Raw genomic sequence first — 23,321 nt, 5'->3', positions numbered from 1 at the left:
GGACCCCCAGGCCAACTGGGGAAAATACTGAGTAAAACTGGGGAAAATACTAATGGACTGGCTTTTTTTCTCTCACTATTTTTATTTAATTTTTCACATTTTCACACACGCCCCATATAACCAAGGCAATCAACAACAAGCGTCCTCTTTGGATACACATCTGCAGATATACATCTTAAATGTACAGGTGATAGTAGTTCCATGCAGAGACTCTGTTGGCTCTTGGCATCCTGGCCCCGGTCGTTCCTGTCCTTAGATAACCTCTTCCTCTTGAGACGAGTCCACCCCATCCACAAATGTCCAGAGGGGTCTCCGTATGTTTTCCAATAACTCCCTTTTCCATTTTAGGAGATATGTTATGCGTTCCAGGGGTAAGGTTTCCAGCATTCGTATGATCCATTCTTTGATACCTGGCGCTGTTGTTTTCTTCCAGAAGAGTGCAATCAGTCTTTTAACTTCCAGTAGACACATGTCGATCAGTAACTGTTCACACTTGGTAAGCAAAGTGTTTTTGGGATACACACCTAGTATAAAAAACCATGGATCCAGAGGAATGTCCTTCGAGACAAGATGTTCTATAGTTTGCTTAATTGTTTTCCCGAATGTTTTAATATTCCTGCATTCCCAGATACAAGCTGTGTTCGAAACCGCATACTTCTCCTACTACTCATACTGACTTTTTTCCCGGATGCATACTAGATTCTCCAAAATGTTGGGTATGCATCATGAGGTTACTACTCATACTCAAACTACCCAAGATGCAACGTAACGTGACGTCGCCGATCGTCATTTCCTGTCAAAACGGCAGTTTCAAGCTAGCTACAACGAGGGTAGGTTCACTTCCTGTTTTCAAAACAAAAGCACCAATTGTATGGTAATGGCTTTCCCTATGATAAAAGGCAACGGGTATTTTATTTTGTGAAAATAACCGGAAGTGCGTTGCTCACTGCGGCTAGCTTTAGTAGCGCCGAATTCCTAGGAACAAAATTGTAAACAGCCGGTATTTTGTCAGGTTTTCAACACGTTGGGGATCTAAACGACTACTTTCTCACCTGAAAATGTTTCAAATGTTGCTAAAGTTTACAGAGTTTAGAGCTTAAGAGAAATCAGCTTCAGGCCGGCTGATTTCGGCTCGGGCAGGAGCGAAAGGCATTGTGGGTAAACGCTCTGCATACTGTCTGATCGATGAGTATGTAGTATATAGTATGTAGTATGCAGTATGTAGTATGCAGTATGTAGTATGTAGTATGCAGTATGCAGTATGTAGTATGAAGTATGCAGTATGCAGTATGCAGTATGTAGTATGTAGTGTGCAGTATGTAGTATGCAGTATGCAGTTTGTAGTATGCAGTATGCAGTATGTAGTATGCAGTATGCAGTATGTAGTATGCAGTATGCAGTATGTAGTATGTAGTATGCAGTATGCAGTATGTAGTATGCAGCATGCAGTATGCAGTAAGCAGTATGCAGTATGCAGTATGTAGTATGCAGTATGCAGTATGTAGTACGCAGTATGTAGTATGTAGTATGTAGTATGCAGTATGTAGTATGCAGTATGTAGTATGCAGTATGTAGTATGCAGTATGCAGTATGCAGTAAGCAGTATGCAGTATGTAGTATGCAGTATGCAGTATGTAGTATGTAGTACGCAGTATGAAGTATGTAGTATGCAGTATGTAGTATGCAGTATGTAGTATGCAGTATGCAGTATGTAGTATGCAGTATGTAGTATGTAGTATGTAGTATGCAGTATGTAGTATGCAGTATGTAGTATGCAGTATGTAGTATGCAGTATGCAGTATGCAGTAAGCAGTATGCAGTATGTAGTATGCAGTATGCAGTATGTAGTATGTAGTACGCAGTACGTAGTATGTAGTATGTAGTATGCAGTATGTAGTATGTAGTACGCAGTATGTAGTATGCAGTATGTAGTATGCAGTATGTAGTATGTAGTATGTAGTATGCAGTATGTAGTATGTAGTATGCAGTATGTAGTATCTAGTATGCAGTATGTAGTATGCAGTATGCAGTATGCAGTATGTAGTATGTAGTACGCAGTATGTAGTATGTAGTATGTAGTATGCAGTATGCAGTATGTAGTATGTAGTATGCAGTATGTAGTATGTAGTATGTAGTATGCAGTATGCAGTATCCAGTAAGCAGTATGCAGTATGTAGTATGCAGTATGCAGTATGTAGTATGTAGTATGCAGTATGTAGTATGCAGTATGTAGTATGCAGTATGCAGTATGCAGTAAGCAGTATGCAGTATGTAGTATGCAGTATGTAGTATGTAGTACGCAGTATGTAGTATGTAGTATGCAGTATGTAGTATGTAGTATGTAGTATGCAGTATGCAGTATGTAGTATGTAGTATGCAGTATGTAGTATGTAGTACGCAGTATGTAGTATGTAGTATGCAGTATGCAGTATGTAGTATGCAGTATGCAGTATGTAGTATGTAGTATGTAGTACGCAGTATGTAGTATGTAGTATGCAGTATGTAGTATGTAGTATGTAGTACGCAGTATGTAGTATGCAGTATGTAGTATGCAGTATGTAGTATGTAGTACGCAGTATGTAGTATGTAGTATGTAGTATGCAGTATGTAGCATGTAGTATGCAGTATGTAGTATGTAGTACGCAGTATGTAGTATGTAGTATGCAGTATGTAGTATGTATTACGCAGTATGTAGTATGTAGTATGCAGTATGTAGTATGCAGTATGTAGTATGTAGTATGTAGTATGTAGTACGCAGTATGTAGTATGTAGTACGCAGTATGTAGTATGTAGTATGCAGTATGTAGTACGCAGTATGTAGTATGTAGTATGCAGTATGTAGTATGCAGTATGTAGTATGTAGTATGTAGTATGTATTACGCAGTATGTAGTATGTAGTATGCAGTATGTAGTACGTAGTATGTATTTTGTAGTATGTATTACGCAGTATGTAGTATGTAGTATGCAGTATGTAGTATGTAGTATGTAGTATGCAGTATGTAGTATGTAGTACGCAGTATGTAGTATGTAAGTATGTAGTACGCAGTATGTAGTATGTAGTATGCAGTATGGAAGTATGTAGTATGTAGTATGCGGTTTCGAACAAAGCCACAGTGAAATAAAGTCCCTTTTTCTTCTGAACATTTTGTGCATTTCGTGCAGGCCAACTTTAGTTCGTCTTTCATTCATTTTACGGTTCTCTGTTAACCTCGTAAAAAAATGCTTTAAACTGTTCTTTAGCCTTCAGATTTTCTTGTATTATTTATTTTCTGAGGTACTCCTTTAATCCCATGCGCTGCCGCTCTTATTCCTGCAGGGACCGCAGTGTCAGAGGTCACCTGACAGCGGGGACAAAGAGCTGCTTCTGGGTGTGTTTTGATAAAAGGCTTCATCCCACTGATTCCCCTGATCAGCGCCGCCCAGAGTTACATCCTGGCCTTCAGCCCGGCCTCCAGAGCACGTGTCGTCCGGCCTTCTCTCTCTTTTATGATGCAGAAGCCCTGAAGATGTGGGTTAGATCACACGCTTCGCTGCACCGGGCCCACGTCAACACTGTGTGAGTGTCACAGAGCGTTAAGCTGAAGCCTGTGATACACTGTGCGCTGCACACTGTGCGCTTCATGCCTCAGAAACACACACTCGCAGTGAATGTGTCGCACTGCTACGAGATTTTATCGTGTTAATAATTCTGTTTGTGAAGGAGACTCGGATGTGCAGTCATGGAACCGACATTTTGATCTGGAGACACTTTCTTTCTGTAGAACTCGTTGGGCAGCCGAACTCCGATCGGTGAGTTTAGAATAAGTACAACAAAGTGAGCATTTAACAGGGATTAATTATTACGTTGAATCAGCTTTAAGCTTCACAGAAGAAAACTTCCCATTCTGACCACAAGATTCCAAAAGGCTGCAGCTTAAAAAGGCTCAGAGATGAAAGGGAAACCGGGGGAAATACTGATGGAAACTGGCTTGAATTGGACTCTCATTGAGATTTAAATTAAAGTCACATCTAATGTGATGTGACCCTTAATCACAGTGCAGCTCCACCCTCTTGTCCAAATGTGGCGAATACAGACAAACTAAAGGTGTCAACACAACAGTCAAAGTAGTGGGTGGGGTCTCAGGGGCTCCGCCCACTTCTTACATTGAATTATTAGTGTTTGTGTGTGTGTGTGTGTGTGTGTGTGTGTGTGTGTGTGTGTGTGTGCGCGTGTGTGTGTGCGCGTGCACTCACCCATCTGCAGCTCGCTGATGGTTTCCACCAGGGACCAGTCTGCGCTGTAACCACAGTGAGATTTGTCCAGCAGGCTGTCCAGAACCTGAAGGACAGGAAACTGTGAGCCAGTGTTCAGTTGGAGCCAAAATGGCCGCCACCACCGCCGTCACAACATGACTGCTTTCACTCGTCATCCAAGGGGGAGAGCTGCAGCCCGGCTGGAGATCTTACTGATCATCGATTCTCACGTCTGATTAAACATGTTCGTCTGTCTGCTATGACTCAGCATTTTATAAATAAATAAAATGAACTGAGATGGTCTTTACATCAACCTGTAAAGGACATTTTTATTGATGCAGCTCCATAAAGTTTGTTCCTGTTTCTCAGTTTATCTCCGTTTCCCCCCATCCTGAGGTGATTATATCCCTGCTCACTGTGGAGGACCCAAACTGACCAATTAAATACAAAAAATGTCTCAAAATAAACCGATAATTCAATAAAAACTAAGTAAAAATGTGTTTGGGTAATTAATCTTAACCTTGCATCTATTCATTTAACTTGTGTTTAAAACCCTATTTCCTTATTATTCATTTATATTTATTTTAACCCGTTTTTTTTTACTTTGTTTCTGTATTTTAGGAATATTTTTACACTTTATAGATGTGAATGTTTAATTTCCTCTCACCTCATGAGTTAAACCTGTAAATAACTACTGATAAGCTTCCCCTGCTCTGTTCATATCACATAAGACACACATATAAGTAAGCGGCTCTTCTTCACTTCTCGATCACCATGACAGATCTTGGCGAGCTGTTTCATACCTGTCTGACCGTCTGTCTCTCGTCCACCATCATCGTCTTTGAGCTCTCGTCTGACAGATGAACACGAATCACCAGCTGTGAAACAGACGAGGAGGAAGGTCAGGTTACTGCTGAGGGACGGATTAAACATCTGGAGTTTAATCAGCATTCATGATGACATAATGCAGCAGTCACAGCATTTATCCACTCCAGCTCCGATCAGCATTGATGGATCGCTGAGTGAACGCAGCTGTCTGGGCTCTAACTCTGTGGGGCCCTAACTCTGTGGGGCTCTAACTCTTTGGGGCTCTAACTCTGTGGGGCCCTAACTCTGTGGGGCTCTAACTCTTTGGGGCTCTAACTCTTTGGGGCTCTAACTCTGTGGGGCCCTAACTCTGTGGGGCTCTAACTCTTTGGGGCTCTAACTCTGTGGGGCCCTAACTCTGTGGGGCTCTAACTCTTTGGGGCCCTAACTCTTTGGGGCTCTAACTCTTTGGGGCCCTAACTCTTTGGGGGCCTAACTCTTTGGGGCCCTAACTCTGTGGGGCACTAACTCTTTGGGGCTCTAACTCTTTGGGGCCCTAACTCTGTGGGGCTCTAACTCTTTGGGGCCCTAACTCTTTGGGGCCCTAACTCTTTGGGGCTCTAACTCTGTGGGGCCCTAACTCTTTGGGGCTCTAACTTTTTGGGGCCCTAACTCTTTGGGGCTCTACCTTTTTGGGGCCCTAACTTTTTGGAGCCCTAACTTTTTGGGGCCCTAACTCTTTGGGGCTCTAACTCTTTGGGGCCCTAACTCTTTGGGGCTCTAACTCTGTGGGGCCCTAACTCTTTGGGGCTCTAACTCTGTGGGGCTCTAACTCTTTGGGGCTCTAACTCTGTGGGGCTCTAACTCTTTGGGGCCCTAACTCTGTGGTGCTCTAACTCTTTGGGGCCCTAACTCTTTGGGGCTCTAACTCTGTGGGGCTCTAACTCTTTGGGGCCCTAACTCTTTGGGGCTCTACCTTTTTGGGGCCCTAACTTTTTGGAGCCCTAACTTTTTGGGGTCCTAACTCTTTGGGGCTCTACCTTTTTGGGGCCCTAACTTTTTGGAGCCCTAACTTTTTGGGGCCCTAACTCTTTGGGGCTCTAACTCTTTGGGGCCCTAACTCTTTGGGGCTCTAACTCTGTGGGGCCCTAACTCTTTGGGGCTCTAACTCTGTGGGGCTCTAACTCTTTGGGGCTCTAACTCTGTGGGGCCCTAACTCTGTGGGGCTCTAACTCTTTGGGGCTCTAACTCTGTGGGGCCCTAACTCTGTGGGGCTCTAACTCTTTGGGGCCCTAACTCTTTGGGGCTCTAACTCTTTGGGGCCCTAACTCTTTGGGGGCCTAACTCTTTGGGGCCCTAACTCTGTGGGGCACTAACTCTTTGGGGCTCTAACTCTTTGGGGCCCTAACTCTGTGGGGCTCTAACTCTTTGGGGCCCTAACTCTTTGGGGCCCTAACTCTTTGGGGCTCTAACTCTGTGGGGCCCTAACTCTTTGGGGCTCTAACTTTTTGGGGCCCTAACTCTTTGGGGCTCTACCTTTTTGGGGCCCTAACTTTTTGGAGCCCTAACTTTTTGGGGCCCTAACTCTTTGGGGCTCTAACTCTTTGGGGCCCTAACTCTTTGGGGCTCTAACTCTGTGGGGCCCTAACTCTTTGGGGCTCTAACTCTGTGGGGCTCTAACTCTTTGGGGCTCTAACTCTGTGGGGCTCTAACTCTTTGGGGCCCTAACTCTGTGGTGCTCTAACTCTTTGGGGCCCTAACTCTTTGGGGCTCTAACTCTGTGGGGCTCTAACTCTTTGGGGCCCTAACTCTTTGGGGCTCTACCTTTTTGGGGCCCTAACTTTTTGGAGCCCTAACTTTTTGGGGTCCTAACTCTGTGGGGCTCTAACTCTGTGGGGCTCTAACTCTTTGGGGCCCTAACTCTTTGGGGCTCTAACTCTTTGGGGCCCTAACTCTTTGGGGCTCTAACTCTTTGGGGCCCTAACTCTTTGGGGCCCTAACTCTTTGGGGCTCTAACTCTGTGGGGCTCTAACTCTTTGGGGCCCTAACTCTGTGGTGCTCTAACTCTTTGGGGCCCTAACTCTTTGGGGCTCTAACTCTGTGGGGCTCTAACTCTTTGGGGCCCTAACTCTTTGGGGCTCTACCTTTTTGGGGCCCTAACTTTTTGGAGCCCTAACTTTTTGGGGTACTAACTCTGTGGGGCTCTAACTCTTTGGGGCCCTAACTCTGTGGTGCTCTAACTCTTTGGGGCTCCAACTCTTTGGGGCCCTAACTCTTTGGGGCTCTAACTCTGTGGGGCCCTAACTCTTTGGGGCCCTAACTCTTTGGTGCTCTAACTCTTTGGGGCCCTAACTCTTTGGGGCCCTAACTTTTTGGGGGCCTAACTTTTTGGGGCTCTAACTCTTTGGGGCCCTAACTTTTTGGGGCTCTAACTCTTTGGGGCCCTAACTCTTTGGGGCTCTAACTTTTTGGGGCTCTAACTCCTTGGGCCCCTTGGGGAATGATTTAAACCTACTGGAAAAAAACTGCAGAAGTCTTAGTTGAAGAAGCTGAAGAGTTAAAAATAAGATGTATATTTGTATATGTTTTATATATATATATATATATATATATATATATATATGAAGGGTTGAAGGAATTTGAATGTTAAAAGACAAGAGTGGAATGATTTCAAGCTATTTGAAGAACTTAGGAATTGATTAAAAAGTTTTAAAAAATGCAGAAGTCTCAGCAGTAAAAGGTGAAGGCTGAAAAACTACGGAAGGAGAACGAAGATAAGTGAAAAGTCTTGATATTTTTCTAAATCATTCTAAAAGACTTAAATGGAAAGGATGTACCAGCTTAATTGGAACCTGAAATTGAATTTTAAAAGTGCAGAAGTGACAGCTGAAGAGCATTTCACCACAGAGATGAACAGTTCTCATGAGAAAGGTCAAAGGTTAAATGGATCCCCAGAACACTGATGTTAAATAGGAAACAGAGAAACACAGAGAAGAAATAAAGAAATGTTTTAATTCAAAGCAGCTGATTTGAACAATGGGCTGGAGGGAAATGGGCTCACATTTTACTTCAAGGTTGAAGTAATGAAGACACCTGAAAAAGCCAAAGTAGCAAAAGAAATGTTTAATTTTAATGCAAAACACTGTTGCTGAATGAAGGAAACGAAGGGTTTGATGAGGCAGAAAACTACACTTAGTCATTTGCTGAAGCTTCAAAAGGCCTAAAAGGTATTTTTTTAAAGGAGTTGGAGCTGAATGAAGGCACAAAAAATACAGAAAAGAGAAGAAAAATTCAAAAAGCATCGGCAGTTGGAAGGTACTGCCGTGATTCAGAGGCTTCTAATTCAAAAAGTAAAGTTCTGAAGGCTATGAAAGTCACATTGGCTGAAAGAGGACAGATTTTCCTACGTTTTAATGCTAAAATTATTTCTGTGGCTTAAAGATTTTGGAAACAGTGAGAGGTTAAAAACTTTTTTTCTGAAGAATCTTTCTGTATTCTTCCACTCCGTCAGTTGGAGCCTCCACTCTGCACACGAACATTCCGTGTCATTGGAATGCATTGTAAACTCAGAAATCATCAAGGATTTTACTGCATTTTTAAACTGTGATAGTTCAAAATTGGCTGAATATTTGAAAAAGCTGCTTCATTCAGTAATAGCTGAATGTCTTATGAACATTTTAAAGTTTGAATGGTGTCTCTAGCTGAAAGTATGCTGAAGTAGTTAAGTTTGAAAGAGGAGGAAGCTTTTATAATGATTTGAAAGGATTTACCATTGCTTTCAAAGGGAGGAAAAGTTGCACAAAAACCTTAATATTTTAAAAATGATAAAAGTCAGAAACACCAAAAATAATAGCCCCCCATCTCCAGAAAGAGCTGAACATTTTGTGCAAAAATGGTGTAATTTGCTTAAACTATGCGGAAGCAAAAAACGTACGGAAAATAGGATAATAATAAAGAGAAACGGAAAAACAATAGTGAGAATGCAGCCGTCAGTTTTAGTGAGAATGCTTAACAGCAATCTCACAATGAGTGTTTTTGAGTCTGGACTACAGATTCACCTGCAGACCTTTAACATGCACCAGAAGCTCTGATACTGAAGAAGAAGAAGAAGAAGAAGAAGAAGAAGAAGAAGAAGAAGAGCAAAATAAGACTTCTTTACAGTCGAATCAGCGTTTATAAACGAACATTAAGCCTCTTTTCTGAGTCGTCTGCAATGTTTTAGAACCCCCCCTCACCGCTTTTTTGATGTTTACTGCTGTCTCCGGTATTTGCCTAATTTTGATTCTTCTCAACCTGCTTCAGAACGGCAAGTCATGTGCATGTCTACAAAGGTCCGTAAAAGCACCATAAACGTCCGTTTTCAAAATAATCAACTCACCGGAGTGGTTACTGGTGTGCACTGGTAATACATATCAAATTTCGTGGCGAAAAGTTGCTTCTGTCGTGTTTTATTTGACATTTTGTACTGGATGTTGGTTGATATTACTCCGCCACGCTAAGAAAATAGTGCGAGCATGAACGAGCTGCCAAATAAAACACGACAGAAGCAACTTTTCGCAACGAAATTTGATATGGATTACCAGTGCACACCAGTAACCACTCCGGTGAGTTGATTATTTTGAAAAAGGACGTTTATGGTAATTTTACGGACCTTTCTAGACATGCACATGACTTGCCGGTCTGAAGCAGGTTGAGAAGAATCAAAATTAGGCAAATACCGGAGACAGCAGTAAACATCAAAAAAGCGGTGAGGGGGGTTCTAAAACATTGCAGACGACTCAGAAAAGAGGCTTAATGTTGAAAATACCGCAGTTCCCCTTTAACGTGTCGTAATCAGATGCAGAGAGATCGCCGTCAGTTTCAGGGCATCGAGCAGATCGACATTACAGACGATTCCACCTCACACACATAAACACTCTCAGGTATCTGGAGAATGAGTGCATGTGAGTGTGTTAGTGGAGTAAATCCAGACTGGTAATCCCGTCTCTCTTGGATTGGGATTTAACTTGCAGCGGTCATTATGCTGAGTGCTGCGTGTGCGCGCGAGCGTCGCCCACAGCTGTTATCGAGCCGGGCTTTCAGTGCAGAGTAACACTGACCTGACCCAGAAACAGTCCGCCGGACACGTGCACGCACACATGCACATTCTGTGTGAGCGTGGAGCGGACTCACCTTCTTCACCTGAGCCTCCTTGATCTTCTCCAAGGCCACGCGGATATTCTCGGCCTTCAGCTTGGCAGCCTGCTCCTCCTGCACACAACAACAACAACACATCATGCGGCGGTAAATCCAAAAATCCCAAAATCCAACACGGCCGCGCTCGCAGACGCCCGCCCGCCCGCCTACCTGATGCCTCCAGCAGGAATTCATCCTGCGTTTGCAGCTGATTTCACTAGTGTGTCTGCTTCCCTTCAGATAAAAAATAAAGCCGGCGTCGGGACGGTTTCAGAGAGTTTGATCAGGCTTCGGCCTGCAGCGTTTCCGCGGCGTCCTGACAGGCTGAAGGAGCGTTGCCAAAGGTCAGTCCCAGAACAGACGGCAGCCGTCCGCAGAGCCCGGACCGTGAGCAGGCATCGCTCCTCTTCCTGCTTCCCCTCATCAGCATCATCGTGGCTCAGCGGGGGAACGAGGCTGGATTAGTCCCCGGGCGCTACACGTTTGCAGGATTATCCACGGTGACAACGCTTCAGCGAAACCACGAGAGGAAACAAAGCTTCCCGACCGACAGCTGAGCCGGTCAGCGCCTGAAATCAGAGTTCCTGGTGAACCCGACTGACTCATCAGCCCGTCACAGCGAGATGGAGGGACTGCGAGGAAGAGGAAGAGGAGAGGAAGAGGAGGGCGTTATGGGAGGCTGGGGGTGGGGCGCTGCTGCCGGGCCAACTTACATCCCCTGATCTCTTTATCTGAAGCCGCCCCTTCCTCTCAGCCGCCTCCTCTTCCTCATTTTCTCCTCTTTTCTCTCCTCGTCATCAGTCTGTCTGCAGCTCCGCTCAGATTCATCACGAGTTCACCGAGTTTTAGGTGTTTTTTCTGTGTCCCAAAGAGCTCCGCTTTGGGCTCAGGGACACACCAGAGAATCCGTGTCGGGAATGAGCGAAAGGGCAGAAAGAAATGAAGACGATGAGGAAGGGGAGATTAGCAGCCAATCTCCTTATGGGACCCCCCCCCCCCTTTAAAACCCACTGAAGCTCAAACACAACCCAAATATTCTGGAAGCAGCAGCATTAAGCTCATAAACAGCTCCGTGATGAAGGGCCGAATAACTCACAGCTCACCGATTATAACCTCACAAACTCGAGTTAAAGAGGAATTAATGAAAGAATAAAGCTAGAAATATTCTTATTTACTTTCATTTATAGTAATTCATTCATCTTATTTGGATTCTCTATTTCTTTATGTTTGTTTTATTCCTTAATCAGGCCTGAAAACCAATTAAAGCCGTTATAATCTGCCCCTTTTTTTTTTAACAATTTGACAGAATTTTTCTGAGGTCTTATCCAGATGTTTGGGTTGGTTAAAACACCTGTTGGTTTCCGCCTCAGCCCTGTTTTAACACCTCTTTGTTCACAGTCTGTTTTCAGCGGGGGAGACTTAGCGGGAGCTCAACCCTTTTGGCGAGCTCAGCAGCTACTCGTTGGACATCTGCTGCCTGATTTAATAACAGTAACACAGACATAATGAAGCTGCTGCTCCAGTCAGACCAGAAACCCTCCAGCTCTACATACAGATACAGATAGTTCCTCTGTTGATCCCAGAGGGAGACAGGTTAGCATGTTAGCTGTAAGCTAGCAGCAGATGCTAGCAAACAATGCTTTCTAAGCTGTGTCCAAGCTTTTAGTCTGTGATGGCCAGAGGTGGGTAGTAACGAGTTACATTTACTTGAGTAAGTTTTTGAAAACATTATACTTCTAGGAGTAGTTTTAAATCTCTATACTTTTTACTTTTACTTGAGTAGATGTGTGCAGCAGAAGCTGTCCTCTTACTCCGCTACATTAGGCTACAATGAGCTGGTTACTTTTCTTCTTACCTCTTTGGTATTCTACGCCTCATTACTTTTATCCCCCCGCGTACGCCTCATTTTAATGTTTTATTCTGACAGAGAGAGAGAGAGGCTGTGTTCGAAACCGCATACTTCTCCTACTAACTTTTTGAGTTAGTATGCGAGTTTGAGTAAGCGAGAAGTTCCCGGATGCATACTAGATTCTCTGAAATGTTGGGTATGCATCATGAGGTTACTACTCATACTCAAACTACCCAAGATGCAACGTAACGTGACGTCGCCGATCGTCATTTCCTGTCAAAACGGCAGTTTCAAGCTAGCTACAACGAGGGTAGGTTCACTTCCTGTTTTCAAAACAAAAGCACCAATTGTATGGTAATGGCTTTCCCTGTGATAAAAGGCAACGGGTATTTTATTTTGTGAAAATAACCGGAAGTGCGTTGCTCACTGCGGCTAGCTTTAGTAGCGCCGAATTCGTGGGAACTAAATTGTAAACAGCCGGTATTTTGTCAGGTTTTCAACACATTGGGGATCTAAACGACTACTTTCTCACCTGAAAATGTTTCAAATGTTGCTAAAGTTTACAGAGTTTAGAGCTTAAGGGAAATCAGCTTCAGGCCGGCTGATTTCAGCTCGGGCAGGAGCGAAATGCATTGTGGGTAAACGCTCGATTGTACGATGAGTATGCAGTATGGAAGTATGTTTCGAACACAGCCAGAGACTTCCGCCAAAGGCTCTACCACCTGACTGTGTTCCACCAATCAGACGCAGCCGTGCAGTCTGGTCACGTGACCGTACTCGATCTCAGCGGCGGGACGGGTTAGCTTTAGCATTAGCAGTCGTAGCAAACAAACAAAGAAACAGATGAAAAATGTCAGAACCAACGGTGGGAAATGAAGACACAGACGAGGCCTCATACTGAAAGCATGTTTACCTTACAAAGAGTGAGAAACAGCAGCTACATTATGTGTCTTCTGTGTCAACCAAAACAAACGCACATTTCAGCAGAAACTCAACATCTAACTTGAGGAAACATGTAGCGCTAAGTTTCCTAAACTCGTTTTTCCCCCATGGATAGGTGAATGTTTGTTTTTTAGGTTACATATGGGTTACATATGTTTTAAACATTTCCTAAGTCTCTTTTATTTTTTATTGAAGTTCTTGAATTTACCTGGATTATTTTAATTTAAGCTATTTTGTAATTAATTAATTAATTTTAATTTATTTTATCAATTGGATGAACTCTAATTTGCCTAAAGATGATAATTTAGTATTTTTGTCTGTCTGATTGAATGCTTGTGTTAACAAATAAATCAGACGTTACTCAACAGTTACTCAGTACTTGAGTAGTTTTTTCACCGAGCACTTTTTTACTCTTACTCAAGTAATTATCTGGATGACGACTTTTTACTTTTACTTGAGTCATATTATTCTGAAGTAACTTTTACAAGTACTTTTACTTGAGTACAGTTTTGGCTGCTCTACCCACCTCTGATGGCACAGCTTGTTCTTTGAATACTTATTCCATGAAGCCCACACCCTTGTTCTTGGCTATCCAAAAGGCTTGCAGTGAGCGGCTTCTGTGTGAGATCGATATAACTGCCTGCCTGCATTCTGTATCCACTTTGACTCTGTAAAACATCTGTTTGCACTATTAAACTGTTAGAATCGGTGAGCTGCAGCCTTCTTTGGTCATTTTTCTGCCTCAGAGGAGCCTGTAAGCAGTGAATTACACCCGTTACTGCCTGTTTAACATCACACTATTGGATTTTAAAAAAACTTTTCAGAAAAAAGCCATTGAGCACACATTCATGCATTAATAAACACCAAATGTGGCTTCGCCTGGTCAGTAATTCTCCTTTAAAACATCGTGTTTTGCCTTAATTCAGACCTAAAACGCTGTGTTTCAGATAGGAACCCTCTCCTGCAGTTTTCTGTTGCACCACAGTCATCACCATCACCTCACATATATTCAGCTGACCTACATTATGGAGCCACTGAAATTAGCTTCTGTCCAATAAAGATCCCACTGCCTTTGAAGTCAGGAGGAACGTGTCCCTCCCCAGCCACCGTAGGCTGGAAACAGAGCCAACTGATGTGAATGAAGCGTAAACATCAGGAGCAGAAGTGGGCCAGCATTGTGTGTGGGTGGATGCTGAGGCGGTGTAACACTGACACAGAAACAGAATGCCACATACGGCTGAACTCCCAAATGAGAGCAGATAATTACACCCTCAACCTAATCACTGGAGCAGGAATTAGACCGGCCCCGAAGCTCGTAATCTGCCTGAAATCTCAGGTCCCATCGTGGCTCCGTCAGCCTCTAATCTGGAGCAAAGACGAAAAGAAAATGACTTTTTTCAACAAACAGCTCAGAGCGTTTCACGTCACGAGTCAGAGCGGCCGCACGAGACGGGTTATCTGGGCCTGATCTGCGGCAGGAAAAGCTGGATTTGGATCCGGAGCCAGATGCTGCAGAGGCAGAAAGATCCCAGAAGTAAAGCATTAATCTGAGAGCGTTCGGTTGGTTTTGATCCACTGGGCTCAGAGCGACGTTATGTGGGAGCATCGATCAGTTCACAACACGCTAAAAAGTCCAGAATCTAAAACTTAAAGCGATACTCCGGAGTAGATTCACCCTGGGGTCATTTGAACCGTGACATCCAGCCAAGTAGCCCACCCGCAGTTTTTCTGATATTGGCTGAACATCAGCTGAGTTACTGAGTTATCCCCAATAGCTTCTACAAGCGCTAACGGACCCTGGCAGTATCTCCAAAATTACCACACTAAAATCACATGCCACAAGCCTAATAGCTTCTCTGCTGCTAAAGCTGCGTCGACGTCACTTCCTTGATCTGGGACGAGCCCGTTGTTGATAATAATAAACTCCTGGACTATGTACAAACTTCCAAATGCATCGCTTTGTGAGTACAGACCATATTTGTACTACTGTAGAAGTTTGGTGTCATGGCATGTGATTTTAGTGTGGTAATTTTGGAGATACTGCCAGGGTCCGTTAGCGCTTGTACGAAGCTATTCGGGATAACTCAGTAACTCAGCTGATGTTCAGCCAAGATCGGAAAAACTGCGGGTGGGCTACTTGGCTGGATGTCACGGTTCAAATGACCCCAGGGTGAATCTACTCCGGAGTATCACTTTAAGAGCATCCTCGGGTTTACTCCGACGTGCTTTCATTAAAAAGACATCGAAAAGAGAACTGTCCGTCACAATCAATGCTGCTGACTGGGAAAGTATGTGAACCCGTGCTAAATTAATATCAGTTGGTAACCGTGTCAAATCAATACAGATTAAGATTTTGCATAGGATGCATTTATCCCCCTAATCGCAGACATAAGTTCAACCCTAGTTTGTCTTAAATGTAAAACAGAAATTGGCACTCTAACTCGCTGTCTTTGGTCGTGCCATAAGCTGCAGAAATATCGGTCTGATGTCTTAACAGAAACTGAAAAGATGCTGGGATTAAAGCTGGGGATGGACCCACTGTCTCTTATATCAGGCCTTCCTGCTAAAGGTGTGAGGTCAACAAATCAAAGACTGTTTTGTTTTCTTACATTTGCAGCGAGGAAGAATATTTTATTGCAGTGGATTAGCAATAAGGAAAAAAAAAGTTAAGGGACGGCATAAAGTGCCTCTGGAATACTTGACTTGCGTATCACATTCAAACTCCAACCAATTTTACGAGGTTTGGAAACCTTATTTGAATTACCTGGATCCCGATGTATCTTCCTTTCTTTTACAGGGATTCTCTGGAAGGTCATAATAACGGGACCCATTCTTCTTTTCTTTTATTTACCCATTTATGTTCTTCTTTTTTACTGTCTATCAATATGGATGCTGATTGTGTGTTGCTTGACCTTATCATCATAGCACAATATAATGTAAATTATCCACATACCCTATATTTCTTATTGGTTCAGTCTGCTCAGTTAAATTTATTTTTACCTTTATTGTTAAATGTACAAACCTGATTTATTTAGTTTACTGATGTTTATTATTATTATTAGTAGTAGTAGTAGTATTGCTATTATTATTATTTACCCTACTCTTCACACTGTAGATTTGTTTATAGCTGATGTTTATTCTCTATTTTTATTCTATTTGCTTGTTTTTACTTTAATTGTTTACATATCTTTTATACTGTACGCTGCTGCAACACAATAATTTCCCAAATTGGGATGAATAAAGTACTTATCCATCCATCCATCTATCTTTAGTCATTGTGTTTGTTTATGTTGAAAAAGGAAAAATAATAAACACATTTAAAAAAAAAAGACATCGAAAGCCATAAACTCCTGGCAGCGCAGCCCACTGCCTGCCAGCTGCTGTGCGCGTGCATGTGCCTGCCAGCTGCTATGCGCGTGCACGTGTGAGGGCGTGTGTGTGCACGTGCGTGCATGTGCTGCTACAGGGAATCACCCCTATTTCTACAAAGAGGATTATCTCCTCGCAGCTCAAACATTCCTGTGACATCCCATCAAAGTGCTTTTTTTTTTTTTTTTTTTGCTCTATCGTCCAATCGAATGAGAGCAGTGTGTATCCAATCAGAGCAAAGCCAGCTCACTAATTCACAAACACACACAAACACAAACACGCACATCCAACTTTGCCCTCAGCCGTTCAGAAGCCGACCGTTTTTAGCTTAAGGAGGACCAGGAGACACACTTCTGTTCGTGCACGAGCACGAGCTTGAGCACAAGCACGAGCACGAGCACGTGCACGCACATCATCTGGGATGGCGGCAGAAATCCACTGAACTTAATCTGTGCTGCCCTTTCATGCAGCTTTAGTGCTCCAGTGCTCTATATTCTGCATCAATCATCTGATCCCAGGACGGGCCGATATCCAGCTGTGGCCAACATCCTGACCACAGGAAAACAAACAAACACACACACACACACACACACACACACACACACACACACGCACACACACACACACACACACACACACAGTGAATGTGTCGCACTGCTACGAGATTTTACCGTGTTAATAATTCTGTTTGTGAAGGAGACTCAGTGCAGTCATGGAACCGACATTTTGATCTGGAGACACTTCCTTTTAGAATAAGTTCAACAAAGTGAGCATTTAACAGGGATTAATTATTACGTTGAATAAACTTTAAGCTTCACGGAAGAAAACTTCCCATTCTGACCACAAGATTCCAAAAGGCTGCAGCTTAAAAAGGCTCAGAGATGAAAGGGAAACCGGGGGAAATACGGATGGAAACTGGAGAAAATACTGAGTGAAACTGGGGAAAATACTGACAGCGCAGTGCAACCTCTGCCCGTGAATAAACACGGGCAGAGGTTTGATGGGCTTGTTTCGCTAATATCACCGAAGCTGGTCACTCAGTGGGGTCACATGGCACTGAAAGGATCGGATTATTGGCTGAATTACAATCAGACTGAGTTATTAAGTGCATGTAGACACCTTAATCTGACTAAGAACTGGATCGGATGGGATTCAGACCCCAGATAACTGGGCTGAAAGTCACTCTAAACCTGCTTGTAGACGCTGAAGCACGTGGTGAATCAGACTTTGCGTTCTGCGCATGCTCCAGATGTTTTCCCGGGGTCGTGACCCGGAAGTCAAAGGAGACGATTTAAAACCCAAAACAGAAACTTCTACGGGATCTCCCCGACGCTCCAAACGCCTTCCGACGCGTCATGACAGCTTTGTTTCTTAATAAAGGAAAGCAGACACACAAGTGTGGCGCGTTACACTCACCTCGGCTGGCCTCGCACCGGTAATACGTCATCATAGGTAGCAACACGTCTAATGTTTAATCATCAGCAAACAGAGCTGAAGCACAACGATCACACAGGATGTTTCAGCAGCTCATTTAAAACCGTTAGCTTGTTCCAAACGTTTTATCCGTCAGTTAAGGGCCAGATTAAATATGCATCTCATGCAGATGTTAAATCAGCAGCACAAACTAAAGGAAAAACACTCCTGTGTGATCGTATCCTTCAAAGTCTCTTCAGGTGCTTTCACTTCGGCCATTTACCCATGAGACAAACTCCGGCTTCATGGAGGAAAAAGGGAAATGGCCTCGTTTGATGAAAGCAAATCAGCTGTGTCATCGCTGCACATACAGGCTGTTTAAAGGGGAAGAACAACACACTCAGGCAGGGACACAAAGGCTCAATCCCCACGTCTCTCCCATAAGATGCTGCTTTTCTTTCCTTCAGTCAGAGCGCTGGGCGCCACAACCACAAGCTTCATCTCCAAAAGAAAAGAGGCACCTTAGCTTAGAGCCACGGGGAGGAGTTGGGTTAGGGCAAAAGTTTCATAGCAACCTCTGCAGAGGTGGGTGGTAACGAGTTACATTTACTTGAGTTTTTGAAAACATTATACTTCTAGGAGTAGTTTTAAATCTCTACACTTTTTACTTTTACTTGAGTAGATGTGTGCAGCAGAAACTGTCCTCTTACTCCGCTACATTAGGCTACAATGAGCTGGTTACTTTTCTTCTTACCTCTTTGGTATTCTACGCCTCATTATTTTTATCCCCCCGCGTACGCCTCATTTTAATGTTTTATTCTGACAGAGAGAGAGACTTCCGCCAAAGGCTCTACCACCTGACTGTGTTCCACCAATCAGACGCAGCCGTGCAGTCTGGTCACGTGACCGTACTCGATCTCAGCGGCGGGACGGGTTAGCTTTAGCATTAGCAGTCGTAGCAAACAAAGAAAGAAACAGATGAAAAATGTCAGAACCAACGGTGGGAAATGAAGACGCAGACGAGGCCTCATACTGAAAGCATGTTTACCTTACAAAGAGTGAGAAACAGCAGCTACATTATGTGTCTTCTGTGGCAACCAAAACAAACGCACATTTCAGCAGAAACTCAACATCTAACTTGAGGAAACATGTAGCGCTAAGTTTCCTAAACTCGTTTTTTCCCCCATGGATAGGTGAATGTTTGTTTTTTAGGTTACATATGGGTTACATATGTTTTAAACATTTCCTAAGTCTCTCTTATTTTTTATTAAAGTACATGAATTTACCTGGATTATTTTAATTTAAGCTATTTTGTAATTTATTTTAATTTATTTTATCAATTGGATGAACTCTAATTTGCCTAAAGATGATTATTTAGTATTTTTGTCTGTCTGATTGAATGCTTGTGTTAACAAATAAATCAGACGTTACTCAACAGTTACTCAGTACTCGAGTAGTTTTTTCAACAAGCACTTTTTCACTCTTACTCAAGTGATTATTTGGATGACTGCTTTTTACTTTTACTTGAGTCAGATTATGCTGTAGTAACGGTACTTTTACTCGAGTACAGTTTTTGGCTACTCGACCCACCTCGGGACCTCTGCAGAGGTTCGGGATAGACGGCACAGCAGGGACATGTCAAAGCAAAATGACTAACACAGACTATTCCGCTGTCAGAGCACAGATGGAGGGGATCAAAGAGGGGTTGGCATGCTCATGCACAAAATCATAGCAGAGAGGCGGGAAGCTAGCATGCGAGAGAGGGAAGGGGTGGCGTGCAGAAACGGATGAAGAGCGTCACCTTGGTCAGCAGGTGGGAAGGTTTTCCAGCTATGTTTCTCAGAATCAGAGAGGTTTCCCTGTCCAGATAGGAGTGCTTTAAAGAGAAACACGGAGAGAGTTCCTGTGAATGAATCTGCTGCTCGATTGGATGTGGCTGTTTAGCAGAAAGCTGTGTGGTGAAGCAGAAATCAGCAGCAATGACAAAGTGATCGTAGACTGAACCCCTGCGAAACACATGAACCGATTACAGTTTAAAATCACATCATCTCACAGTCAAATGCAGAAAAGTTTGAGTGCACGAGGAGCCCTCTGCAGGGCTTCAATGCTGGCCCGGGTGGGGAGGCCCCCTTTGGCCACCCTTTGGCTCCGCCCCTGGTGTCATTAACGTCAACAACAATGAACATGAAACTGTTAAAAGATCTTTAGATGTAACCAAACCGCTGATTAAAAAACAAGTTGTGTGAAGAAGAAGAAGAAGATGTTCAGAAACCTGCATTACAGTTAAACTGGACATTTTGGGAAAAACTGACTTTTTTTCTGTGCTTGAGAGCCTATTTTTGGGCTTTTGAAGTAAAAAAAAAAAGGTCCCCCAGAACACAACCGCGTCGCTTTGTTTTGTGTTTGGGTCTGAAAATCTGTCTTTTAAGAGAGTACCGCTCCATCTAAAGGGCCTTAATGCTTCTTTAGATGGAGAATAAGTAAAAGGAGGGACTGATCAACCTCACCTGAGCTCTGAAATCCGACTTCTTCCTGATGTTTTCTTTGATTTTTCTCAGCTGTAAAAACTCTGAAACTCTGTGAAAACCTTTCAGATTTAATCCTGACGCTGAATGGACATCTTATAGGTGATAGAAGCTGACATATTTCAGTCTGAATACAATGAGCTGCATTTAGTTTGCAGGTTTTTTTTCAGGAAAAGGATGAAATCACAGCTGATTTCTGATAAAACGCTCGACTTTTAAGGTTCGCCTGTATCATATAACTGACTCAGACTCTCATAAAGTGGAAAAATCAACATTTTTTGAGGGGAAATAAAGGTTAAATAATTCAAACGGACTTGAGCGTGTTGTCACCGCCGCTTCAGAGAGTTTTTACTCCCGGCCAGCAGGACTCCAGACAGACACTCATTAATGATTCATCTGCTGAATCATTTACCGTTTTACTCGTATGTAAAATGTGAAGCGTGCAAACAGACGTGAATCTGCGGCGCAATGAGGCGTCCATCATCGCACGTACGAGCTGCATCAGAGCCACCACCGAGACGTTCCCTGCTCTGTTTGATCCTGATCTGAGGCGCAACAACGTGTCCAAAAACTTTGAAATCTCCCTTTTAAAATGAGAGATTCAGACACAATCTCATCTCTGATAATCTGAGCGTGCAGTTGTTTCCATCACTGGAAATCGTTTGATAGAAAGCATTCGTTCTCTGGTTGTGAGATTAAAACTGATATTTAGGTCAAACACGATTAGAGTCAGATTTCTGCTCCAGCGTCCGACCGAACACAGAAGCAGAAGTTTATATTAAATCATTTCATTTATAGTAAATTAATAAATAACTGTTTCTGTCACATATGATACATTTAAATGTGAAGATTTGCTGATATTGTTATCAATCAAAGTTTGACATTTTATACTGAGTCATTATTTACTGAAGAAAAACTGAGACAAAACACTGAAAAAACTAAGTGAACCCTTCTTGCTTCCACAGTTAGTTTAACAAAGGTTAAAGGTCACCCCAAGGTCAGAAACCCAAGAGCTACATCTCAGACTCTGCGGGCCTCAGTTAGCATGTTAAAGGTTAAAGGTCATGACAGCACAGTTAGAAACAGGCTGAACAGGTGTGGCTTGTGTGGAAGGGCTGCAGGAGAAAGCCTCTTCTCTCTAAAAAGAACATGGCAGCACAGCTTAGGTTTGCAAAGCTGCATCTGAACAAACCACAAGACCAGGATCAGGGGTTCACTTAGTTTCTCACTCACTGCTGCTCCCAGCTGCTGGATCAGGGGTTCACTTAGTTTCTCACTGCTGCTACCAGCTGCTGGATCAGGGGTTCACTTAGTTTCTCACACACTGCTGCTACCAGCTGCTGGATCAGGGGTTCACTTAGTTTCTCACTCACTGCTGCTACCAGCTGCTGGATCAGGGGTTCACTTAGTTTCTCACTCACTGCTGCTACCAGCTGCTGGATCAGGGGTTCACTTAGTTTCTCACTCACTGCTGCTACCGGCTGCTGGATCAGGGGTTCACTTAGTTTCTCACACACTGCTTTTACCAGCTGCTGGATCAGGGGTTCACTTAGTTTCTCACTCACTGCTGCTACCAGCTGCTGGATCAGGGGTTCACTTAGTTTCTCACTCACTGCTGCTACCAGCTGCTGGATCAGGGGTTCACTTAGTTTCTCACTGCTGCTACCAGCTGCTGGATCAGGGGTTCACTTAGTTTCTCAGCGCTAGTGACGCAGCATTCCTCTGATTACAGGGTTCAGGCTGGACTCTGCAGGAAGAACCAGAACATCTGCAGCTACTTTGGGATTCGGTCCCAAAACGCGGTTATTTTTACTGGCCTTAATAGCCGATCGGAGGGAGCTTGTAATGAGCTGGACTCCTGGGAGCAGAGGTGAAAACAGTCCATCTCATCCTCTCCTCCTCTGGATTCTTCTTCTTTCCCTTTTCTTTTCATAACTGCCTTCCACTCTATCTCTTACCGACTCACTTCCTAATTTAATTCATTTTAAGCAGCATTAGCCCATTTTCCTGCTCCCTGGGCAGGCTTTGTGTGTGCACCGGGGGGGTTAAACCCCCCCAGCAGCTCAGACACTGAACATAAACTCCGGTTTAGATGCTCTTAGCTGTGAGGAGATCTCTGTGGTGACGAATCAGGAAGATCAGAACCGGGCTTTTCTTTCTGCTGCAGCTTTGGTCAGAGATGAAGAGGCAAACTGTCAGAACCCACTGAGCAGTTTTGGGTAGAAAACACCTCAAAGACATTTAAATGGTCCACAGAACATTAGCCTCAGAGAGAGTTTATCCACTGGGCTCTGATACGACCTCAGACGTCCTGATATATGCTCCCAGGAACAGGAAGAAGGAGTTTTACACTTCAGACGCCCTGATATATGCTCCCAGGAACAGGAAGAAGGAGTTTTACACCTCAGACGCCCTGATATATGCTCCCAGGAACAGGAAGAAGGAGTTTTACACTTCAGACGCCCTGATATATGCTCCCAGGAACAGGAAGAAGGAGTTTTACACCTGCTGGTGACCTCAGACGCCCTGATATATGCTCCCAGGAACAGGAAGAAGGAGTTTTACACAATATGTCCTCTTTAAGTCTGAAACCAGCAGATAATACTCAACATTTAGATTAATAAAACGCATCGGACTCAGTGTGCGTCACGATCTGTGTCGGTCGATGGATTTGGACTCACATCCACAAATTTTTAAAAGAACTGAACAGAAACTCTGAAATTTGACGTATTTTTTAACTAAATTAAACTTCCATCACCCCGTAGCTCAGTAGTTTGGTGCTGAAGGATCTTAAAGGGCCGGAGCTGCACAGACTCCCACATATTCTGTTCGCTGCCTTTATTTTTAAGTCTTTTGTTGATCGGGACCTAAACGTTCTTGAAGCGATCTAATCTCTGTGTTTGATGCGTTTCCACGGCGTCCACTCTTTGTTTTGGGAACCCTCCCATCCTAAATCTGCATGCTAATAATTCCTCTGAATTAAATTAATTCTGTTATTGTCTGATGAA

At 43.6% G+C, this 23,321-nt stretch overlaps 1 protein-coding gene across 2 annotated transcripts in view; it reads right to left on the bottom strand.

Moving 5' to 3' along the window:
• The window catches only part of raph1a (Ras association (RalGDS/AF-6) and pleckstrin homology domains 1a), a 103,335-nt gene that overhangs the window by 12,854 nt on the left and 67,160 nt on the right, over positions 1 to 23,321 (bottom strand). Inside the window, exons 9-12 of one of the 2 annotated variants that reach the window (XM_075480253.1) lie at positions 19,590 to 19,664; positions 10,213 to 10,290; positions 5,037 to 5,111; positions 4,234 to 4,318 (exon numbers count right to left, since the gene is read on the bottom strand). In XM_075480253.1, the coding sequence (XP_075336368.1) occupies positions 4,234 to 4,318; positions 5,037 to 5,111; positions 10,213 to 10,290; positions 19,590 to 19,664 (313 nt within the window). The remainder of the gene's footprint in view (positions 1 to 4,233; positions 4,319 to 5,036; positions 5,112 to 10,212; positions 10,291 to 19,589; positions 19,665 to 23,321) is intronic. The other variant, XM_075480254.1, reaches the window with a different exon arrangement.

The sequence above is a fragment of the Odontesthes bonariensis genome, chromosome 12, assembly GCF_027942865.1.
Source record: "Odontesthes bonariensis isolate fOdoBon6 chromosome 12, fOdoBon6.hap1, whole genome shotgun sequence".
NCBI lineage: Eukaryota > Metazoa > Chordata > Actinopteri > Atheriniformes > Atherinopsidae > Odontesthes > Odontesthes bonariensis.
Note: the sequence above shows the minus strand (reverse complement) of the source record. Positions and strands in the feature narration are given on the sequence as shown.